The sequence below is a fragment of the Colletotrichum phormii genome, assembly GCF_030913505.1.
Source record: "Colletotrichum phormii strain CBS 102054 chromosome Unknown BDP81scaffold_2, whole genome shotgun sequence".
Lineage (NCBI taxonomy): Eukaryota > Fungi > Ascomycota > Sordariomycetes > Glomerellales > Glomerellaceae > Colletotrichum > Colletotrichum phormii.
Genome location: NW_026851444.1, coordinates 2,030,859 through 2,040,907, shown reverse-complemented (window position 1 = coordinate 2,040,907; position 10,049 = coordinate 2,030,859). Strand labels below are relative to the sequence as shown.

The 10,049-nt window shown below is 54.1% G+C and overlaps 1 protein-coding gene across 1 annotated transcript; it reads left to right on the top strand.

Annotated features, from left to right (window-relative positions):
* Positions 1–3,388: 3,388 nt before the first annotated feature.
* Positions 3,389–7,487, top strand: BDP81DRAFT_309284 (uncharacterized protein; the record flags this gene model as incomplete). Its single annotated transcript, XM_060583534.1, has 2 exons — positions 3,389–6,337; positions 6,387–7,487. 2 exons carry the CDS (start codon positions 3,389–3,391, stop codon positions 7,485–7,487), a joined length of 4,050 nt encoding a protein of 1,349 aa, XP_060450724.1.
* Between the last annotated feature and the right edge of the window lie 2,562 nt (positions 7,488–10,049).

Sequence of the window (10,049 nt, the reverse complement as noted above, 5' to 3'; positions counted from 1 at the left end):
TTTTTCCCAGGGTCTTCCTCTTGGTTGATACGGCGACGAGGACAACAAACGGGCCGCGGTGACGCAGGGACGCATTCTTGGAGCTCCGAGCTGCTGCTGGACCGTGACGGCGGGCGCGGCAGTGTCCCAATTGGCCCCAAATGGAAACGAAAGACGCGTCGAATAGCAGCGAGCTTGGCAAACGCGGGAAGCTCTCCTCAACCGTTGGTTGCCCCTCAATTCAAGTTTGGAACGAATTACAGAAAGCGACGAGAAGATCAGATGCAGCAACGTGAATGGCGCTGACTGAGGGACGCCCGCGAAGCACACACACGCGTGTGACGGCTGCAGCAACCCGAAACTTGATCTGGGTCGCTGGGACCTGGGGCGAGTCGTGCTTGTTCGGTTGTACGGAAAGAGTAGAGTTGATACCTAGCTATGCTAACTAGCTATGCTAGCCAAACTATCCGTACATCTGAGGCGACGACATGCGATGCTAGTTGATGTAGGTGGCCGGCGCCTTGTACGGAGTGCAGAGGTCCGTCTACTCGGACCGGCATACCTATCTGTCTAGATGTAAAGTAAGCACCAAAGGTAGCTATCTGAACCTGTATCTGCATATTTGGCTGTTCGTAATGGTGGACAGCAGAATCTTGGGTAAATGAGAGAACCCGCAGCTGCAGATGGCGCTTCAACGGCCAGGGACCGAGTTTCTCTGGAACCTTCGTAGGGATAGCGGGAAGAGATGTGAAGTAGAACTTAGGGCAGGCCACAGACTTGGGTCGATTGGTTGGTCGACGGAAATGGTGCCGAATTGCTAAATTGCTAGGTAGAGCATTCTTGTCCGTATGATCTGGAGACAGTGAGATGCGATGGATTCGAGGTCCTAAGGCTGGTATCTGTATCCGTACTCCGTACAAAGGGTATCCGCTCGGTCCATAAGATTTGCCTCAATTTGTCTTTGTCGAGGTTATTTAGCGGCCATTTGACCAAGGGCGGCAGGGCCCAAGGAAGAGGGGAATTGGGGAATAGGAGGGGGTCCAAAGCACGCTATTAGACTTGACGGGTTCCATCATTTGATCACACCGACCTGATGGGTTTGAGAGTTCCTTCCACGGGAATGCGGTGTGAGGTACGAACCACCCCGCTATCATGGGTACCTGCGAAGTAAGGCAAGTACTGGGTATCTGAAATATGGTTGTTCTTGCCTTTTGAGATGCAAAGTGGTGAATGATAACATCATGGAATACTACCAAACAGAAGGGGAAAGACAATGCTCCCTGCTCTTCTTTGCTACCCAACATCAGGATACAGATGATATGTACCTTTGCAGGCAAAGTGATACGCACGGTACTAATCGATACACGCGTCTTTTGAGGAACTGGCGCAATTCGTGCAATCAACAGGTGATCCCTGTTAGGTAGAGCGGTTCCCCGACCTCCCTTTCTTTCGCTCTTGCCAAAATGTGAGAGAGGGGCCGGCGGGCACTGCACCGACCACCACCCTTTTTTTTCTTTTTTCTTCTCTTCTCGCTCGCATTTCATGGATACGGAGTACCTTGGTCCAGGGATGAGGTCCATCGCCACCCGCCGCTGCATTTTTGTTTTTCTCCTCCCCCATTTCGATTTGGATGCATGTTTCCCACCGTCATTTGCCCAAAGTTGGCCACTAGAACGGTCCTGCGGAAACGTGCTGCAGCTGCATGGAGTAGCGTATGCAAAGTGGTGTGTGTTCCTGAACCGCACTCCGTACCTTACCTTACCAGTACCTTACGGATAAACTCTCTCGACTCCCCTCAATCAACTGAACATTGGTGCTCATTTAGTCTATTGACATTGGTCCCTTTTTCCCGCACTACTGCTGCATCGCCCTGCCTTGGGTGTTAGCGAGTCCCCCTCAGGTCAGTCGCGAGGTGCATGACAGATCCTCCCCTCAGAGAATGGTTCGGAGTCCATCGCGGCTGCCACCCTCTCTTTAGATACAATGGCTGCATAGGGAGTTGCGTACTCCGTACCTGACTGGCAGTTTGGCGGGACTGGGTGACTGAACATGTCGGGTGGTTGATTACCTACTACTACCAAGTACCTACGAGTAGTACGGAGTATTGTTTGTACTCATGTGCCTTACCTGACATCGCTGCCCGCCGTTAGGTACTTCACCTTGGGCATCCTGTGCCTTTGCGCCGTATCCGTACCTTAGTAATAAACTAAACTAAACGGACTTACTTCTCTCTGCCTGACCTCGCACTCCAGACTCCAGAGTTCCCCCCCGTTCGGCCCAAGGTAACCAGGAAGTACCTTACCTGCTCTGCTCTCTTTCTCACTCTTCCGCTGCCGTCTACGGATACCTCAAATGACAATCCACTTCTCTGTCCGCCTCTCCTCCACACTGATGCACGCTTCTCATTCACATCTTCGTACCATTTTGCCGGGGGTCGAGAAACAACGAGAAAGGGAAGAAAAACAGACGAAAAACTCAAGAGGCTCCAGTGCTCTTCTCTAGTGTAGTGCTCCTGGCTCCATCCATCCCCATTTACTGCACGCTCCACCACCCTGGTCGTGACCTGCCCGCCCGCCTACCACCAATCCACCACACTGACAACTTGAGCAGCGGGTCCTTCTTTCTCGAACAAAAACAACCAGTAGACACACGCAGCCAACCCAGAGAGAGAGAGAGAGAGAGCCCGGCCCATTCGCAGTCGCCGTCGTCGTCGTCGTCGCCTCTCATCTCTGCACCGGCCCTCTCCAACCTCACTCCTACCTTACCGTAGGCCGAGTTTGGTGGTTTACGCCTCCCGTGCCCGCCTCCTTTCAACCAACGCCAATCCTCGCATCTTCAAATCCTGTCCCTTTTGTCACCCCAACATCGCCGACCCTCATTCATCCGCCCTTCGTCGTCCTGTGCCTGTCTTGTGTTGTTCCGGAATGAGGTAGCTTCTTCAATGCCCTCAGCTCCCTGACAGGACTGAGCTCGCCCGCATCGCATCGCGAAACCCGACTCTCAGCTCCGTTTTGTCGACAAGCCCGACTTGATTCGACCCTCTCCCCCTCGAAACATTCTGCCGCCCTCGCCTTCACGCCATATCACGTCCAACGCTCGCATGACCTGCGCGCTAGCCGTTGCACCGCGTACACATGATAAGGGAGCATAGAATACCTGCTGGCCCACGACCGGCGAACCAGTCCCCGACCAGACTGTATGCCAATTCCCATCCCCCCTCCCCCTTTCAACTTTGCCCTCGTTTCTTCGTTGCTGTTCACGCCGCTTTGTTATGCCCAGACCCATACCCATCCCATGCATCCCTGGGTGGATAACTACAGAGAGCTGACCCGATGATTGCTGCAGTAATAGGGGAATCCCAGACTCGCGAACCGACTCTCCCTCAAAGGGCTCATTCGCCGGCGGTCCAATGCTCAGTGCATCTTCGGCCAACAACCACCACCCTCTTTTTTCTTTTGGACGGAATGGCGCCGCGAACGAAGTAGCAGACTCGACACCTTACGATTTTCTGCCCTCGGTCAGTTTCGACGACCTACAGAGCAGTCTCGAGTCGGCCTCGCACGACTTCAAATTGACTCAATTTCCGAATCCGACCGGTCAAGGTGGTATTCTCGACTCGGAGAGCATGGCCGACAAGATGGGCGGGGTCTCAAACATCTCCCAGAATGGCGCCTCTGCGCGTGGTGGAATCCCACCTCCCGTTACTCGCCCGGGAAGATCTGGTTCAATTCTGAGAAGACCTAGCACGTCCAGCAGACAGCCAAGCATCTCATCTATCGCTTCTGGACCATCATCCGCTGCAGACGCGTCAACAGGTGCCTCCGCAGCGAGGTCTCGACGACAAAGCCACTATCCCCCAGTATCAAACACCAACATTGCGAAGCCACCCAGGAAATCCATCGGCTCGGGCGTCATTGAAACGGACTTTGGCAGTAACACTGCTCAACGTCGAAGACCAAGCCTGATGGGCACCGCTGGCAGTGGAACGGATTTCTCTCGGACCTCGATGGATGCCGGTGCCGGCATGGGATTTGAGACTCCACGGAATCTCGCCAACAGTAGAGCGACAAAAGCCAAATCGATGCACCAGCCACTTCCCCGATCAAACACTGCCAACTTATCAACGCCAGACAACACCCGCCTTTCGACGATTTCTCCGAGATCACCTCGAGGCGGCAGCAAAGGAACTAATAACGGTTTGGCCCAATCGAAAAGGCAGTCTATGATGCCGGGGGGGCAGCATGGGTCACACGCAAGCGGACTTGGTGCCAGGACCATCAGTCCTACGGACACGCGAAGATTGAAGCGCATGTCCATGCACCAAACTCCGAGTCTCAACCAGGCGGCCAACGCGCCGCCACCACCGCCGCTCGAGCATCGAGAGCACTCTCGATCTCCATCAATGATACCCCGGAAGACATCTGCCACGCCATCATCCTCCCGGACAACCCCCGACGTCAACAGAAAATCGTACAGCTCCGGCCTCTCCATCACCTCCACCAACAGTTTCAATACGGTGAGAACCTCGACAGGCTCAATTCAACCTCGAGCACCTGTCGCAGGGGGTACTACGTCGCGGCTACCCGCGCCAAAGTCGTCGAACCCGCATAATCATAACTCCCATTCTGCCGATGACGAGGAGGACGTTCCACCTGTACCAGCCATTCCGAAAGCGTACGAATCACCTCAGCAGTCAGCCACTGAGGCATCGTTTTTGGACAAGCGCAAAGCCAACCTCGCAGCGGATGCTAGCAGCATCAACAGCAATTCAACTGGCAGCTTCTCCATACCATCCCTCCCCGAACCCGCTATTAAGGTCGCCCGAAAGGCTAGTACCCAGAAGTCGACGAATGCAGCCCCATTGGATGCCGAAAAGAAGGGGAATGCTCCTCAATCGAGAAAGAACCCCCCTCCACCTGTGCGGCTGCCCCCAATTACTGTCGGCCCGCTGAATCCATCGACGACCGCGAAGATTGCAGCTCTGGGCCAAAATGGCCCGGACCGAAACCTGAGCCCCCCTCCCTCACGCATCATCGCAAAGACACCGACCACCCCCATGACCGCGTCGAAAAGCTCCTTCTTCTCAAGAAATAGGCAGGACGACAAGTCCGACTTCCCTAATCTGCGAAGCAGTAGCACTGTACACCACTTCCGGATTGATAGTGCATCCGGTGCAGACGGCACAAGCTCGTCCGAGTCTTTCGCGGGAGTCCCGATACCGGTACCTTATAAAGCGACTAGGAAGCCCAGCGTGTCTCCGTTCCTGTCCTCCTCCGTGCCCAAGCCCGGCGCGGATCCCGCTTTCCTGAAGAGGTCACAGACCGGCGACCTTGGGAACATCACGGAACCACTCGAAGTTAAGCCACCGCAGAAGCCTTCTGGTCCCCGTGCCCAACGACCTGTGAAAGCAAAGTCACCCACGCCGCCAATATCGGATCCGGAAGAACCACCTACCCCATCCTCAATGAGCTCCCTGCGTAGGAAGTTGAGCTTGTCGTGGAAACGTAATACCACCTCCAAGACCGATTCGAAGGCTAGCACTTCGGAAAAGACTGTTGAACGCAGCATTAGTAAGGAGCAGATGCCACCGCCGCGGCTGCCAATTTCTGCGACGGTCGGAAATCTTAGCTCAGCCAAGAACAGCCCAAGCCCGTCTGTCAAAGCGAACAACTCGTACCTCGAATCAAGGAGGAGAAAGAGCTCGGCAGCGAGCCTGGGCCATGATAGAACTAAGAGTGAAAACTGGACCTCGGCCTCTGTTCCCAAGACTGTCAACGACCCGCACAACCCTTCCGTCATGCAAAAGATTCTGCGCCCGAAGGCCTCAGCAACGACCATGCGTCACCATGACCCATGGACTGCTGAGCTCGACAAGGACGACCTAGTTGCCGAGGAAGAGATGAAGAAGATGGGCTCGAGAAGGAAAGAGACGGAGATCGCGGCCAGGACCCTCGACGCCCTACGGAAACGCGCAACGCCAAAGGAACGGGTCGGTTCGCAGGAAGCGATTCGGATTGCCATGCTCAACATTTACGAGCGTGGTGAAATTGTTGACTATAACGATATCTACTTTTGCGGCACGCAAAACGCTCGCAAGGTGGTGGGAGATCTTCAATCCGATGCTCCAAACTTTGGCTACGACGATGAGCGTGGAGACTACACTATCGTACCGGGAGATCATCTTTCGTACCGGTACGAAATTATCGACGTCCTCGGCAAGGGAAGTTTCGGTCAAGTCGTGCGGTGCATTGACCACAAGACGGGTGTGCTCGTGGCTGTGAAGATTATTCGCAACAAGAAGAGGTTCCATCAGCAGGCTCTTGTAGAAGTCAATATTCTGCAAAAGCTTCGCGAATGGGTAGGTGATTCGGACATGTATGTAGCGCTTTGGCTAACTTTGGTAACAGGACCCCAAAAACCGACACAGCATGGTCAATTTTACTCACAGCTTTTACTTCCGAGGACATCTGTGCATTTCCACAGAGCTTCTGGACATGAACCTCTACGAATTCATCAAAGCAAACGCCTTCCGCGGATTCTCCCTCAAGCTCATTAGACGAATGACTAAACAGATGTTGAGCTCCCTGAATCTCCTGAAGCAGCACAAGGTCATTCACTGCGATCTCAAGCCCGAGAACATTCTGCTCCGACACCCGCTGCACTCGGAGATCAAGGTCATCGACTTCGGCTCTAGTTGTTTCGAGAACGAAAAGGTGTACACCTATATTCAGTCACGATTTTACCGATCGCCTGAGGTTATCCTGGGCATGACATACGGCATGCCTATTGACATGTGGAGTCTTGGATGTATTCTCGCTGAGCTCTACACGGGAGTCCCAATCTTCCCTGGAGAGAATGAGCAGGAGCAACTCGCCTGCATCATGGAGGTCTTCGGCCCACCAGAGAAGCACCTCATCGAGAAGAGCACCCGCAAGAAGCTCTTCTTCGACTCCATGGGCAAGCCGCGCTTGACCGTGTCCTCCAAGGGCCGGAGACGCCGCCCCAGTTCCAAGACATTGCAACAGGTCCTTAAGTGTGACGATGAGGCATTCCTGGACTTCCTCGCCAGATGCTTGAGGTGGGACCCTGACAGGCGTCTCAAGCCCGAGGAAGCCATCCACCACGAGTTCATCAGCGGCAAAAAGATGACGGCTCCTCTTCCTCGAGTACCGACGGCACGTGAGGCGTCTCCGGTGAAGCGCCATACCGTTGGCGCGCCGCGGCCTCTTCCCGAACCTCCCGCTTCCGGGCTCAAGAGCGGTATCCGATCTCGAGATGTTAGTGGCGCAAGCCCTCACAAACCTGTGTCCACGGTATCATCTCGCAGGCCCTCTGTAGCGACCAGCGGAACAGTTCACGTTGCTACAGCCAAACGCACTAGCACAGGCCAGGGGGGTGTCACCATCGGCACCAGCAGTCTTCCACGCGCGGCAATTAGGAGCGTCAGCGCCAAACAAGATTTGGCTTCAGCCGGAGCCACTGCGGCCATGAGTCGGAGGGGTTTGTGAGAAGCGCCTTCCGAACGACTGCATGGTAGCCACACATGAAGAAGACGAATAGACGGATTGAAGCGCTTGCTAGAGGTGGTTCTTGAGGCATTGGGTAGTTGATTGTTGTTGTTTTTTATTTCCTCTCTGCGCTACATCCCTTACGAACAGCGAACATGTTCCTGCGCCATGACCACGTTTGAATGGAGTGACGCAATACCCAGCACGAAAAAGTCACAACCGGGAGGAAAGGAGTCAAATTTGGGCATGGCAGGGCAGCTTTCTTCATGACGAGTGCGCAGTCGGGGGTTGTGGGCTGAAGAAGCCCTGTTGTTGTCGTTGAAAACGCATTATTTTCTTTTTTTCCCCTCAAACGTATCTCCGGTTCTACACATATATAAACACACGCACGAAGACGTGAGTCTAAGGCTCCCCGGTGTGAGGTAGTGATGGAATGAGTGGTTACGGCACGGGGTTGAGCCGCCGGCCCCTGGGCCGACCGAAACGGAAAGGGCTAGGTCCAGCTGTATGGGACCTGGTGTTTGTGTGTTGTTGCCTATCACGACCACCATGAGAGATAGAAATGGAGGCAAATATATGTATATTAATAATGACGAATGGCCCTTGAAAAGACTTGGTTCCTACATGAGGATGAATTGGTGCTATTTGGGGATATGTGTTGGTGTCCCTTGAAAGGAGGTTTCATGAACAATGATTGAGGGAACTCTGATTGAGGAAACTCTGGAACCGAGACGGGGGTGTGAGTATGCCTCGTAGGCTGCAAGAATAATGAAAACACATGTTTACAAAAGGAGAAACATCACGATAGGGGAACTCAATGAGACGGAGAGGCTTAGGAAGAATGAAACAGATCTGCCTTGGTTGGCCTTTGGGGGTTTCCTGCGATCGTGCTAGGGAAGAAGAGATGTGACGATCTATGTGGTACCTCGTAAATGTAGGCAGGCAATGTGAGGTAGGTAGGCAACTAGATCGTGACTCTTTTGGCCCGGGTGTCTTGTCGTGATGTGATGTTGAGGTTCATTCAGCTAGGGCACACCAGGTGACGAGAAAGGAGGAAAGGGGGGAGGGTCCGACAACGCTGGTAGACATGTGGTTAAGGTAAGGTAAGGTAGGTCAAACCTACCGATGGGTTTACGACCTTTCTGTCTCTCCCGCAAGGTTGGAAGGGATCTTGGGATAGGGTGGAGGACTCGAGTCGGACGGGGTGGAGTGGTCGAGGCCTCCTTGGCCTTTGGCCGTTTTGGAGGAAGTAACCTACCTTACTCAGAGATACTCCGTACAGACGCCCACACACTTTCTTCTTTTTCTCACACCCCTTTTGAGTTCCCAAGTACCGGACCCTGAGATCGTTTGGGGGCCGGATAGCTTGCGCCATGCTGGCTGGTTTTGGGGGGATCTTCTAGGTAGCAATGTTGGAGTATAAGGTACGATGAGAGGTAGAGAGGCTGGATTTAGGATATGTGCCGCATCGTAAAGAGAATGATATTGTTGTCCTAGGCAGCAGATATCCAACACCCTTTCGTACTCGGGCATGAGGGAAGTCTTGGAAATCGTTCAGTTTGTGCCTTGGGGTCGTCCATTTTTTTTCAATGCGTTCACCGGCTTCCAATGGGCGTTTGACATTGACGGCTACGAGGTGAGAAGTACCTAGGGGCCCCGCGGTTCCGGGAGTTTTTGTCAGATCATGAGGGGAGGACCCGGGATCCTTCATGACTCTGGCTCTGTCGATTTACGTTCTTGGTACTCCAGGGGACGGGAAGCGGTGGGGGGGGGGGGGGGGGGGGGGGGGTGTAAAGGAGCCGGGGGTGATTCCACCTATGATTCCGACTCAATGACTTTCACTTCTCTGCTTGCAAAACCGACCTTGCTGTAGTAGTGTCCTGGGGACCGTGGAGCTCGAGAGACGAAAAGAACAGGAAGAGCAAGAGCCTAGGCCATTCCAAGTCCACAAGGTCTCCATGATGCCATGTTTCACGTCTCGTGGTCCCCTTGACTCTCTCTCCTACCTCTTGACCGCAGAGGAATGAACACATTGGGAACCCCTACCTTATCCGTACTGCGGCAGGAATTGCGGCGGCACAGCGTCAAAAAGTCAAGGGCAAGGGCACAAGAAAAGACCCTGGCGAAGCTGAAAGGTTGATGGGTTATACCCCCTGGCAGTGGAGCAAATGCGCGCTTGCGGTGCGGCTGCGGTATTGCATTTCGGGGCCGTTCGGGCGGGTGTTTGGCCGGGGGGGGTGTACCTTCCAGGTTGTCTTCCCACGCAGACAAAAGACAGTAGAAATGAAAGAGGGGAGAAAAAAAAGACTGCACGTCAAGAGCTACTGTACGGTGCTGTACGGACACCGACCGCGGACGTGAAGGATGAATCCTGCCGAAACGAATTCATCGGGAGGGAGTCCAGGCTCGCTGGCGGCAAGGCGGCTCCCTTTCTGACGACAATTTGTGGGGGAGAATCGGGAAGCGCACAATAATGCCTCGTAGGATTCACCACGCCTTTCTCATCGCGTGTGTGACGAATGTTTTTGGCCCCACGGATCCGCGCGGATGTCAATGATCGGC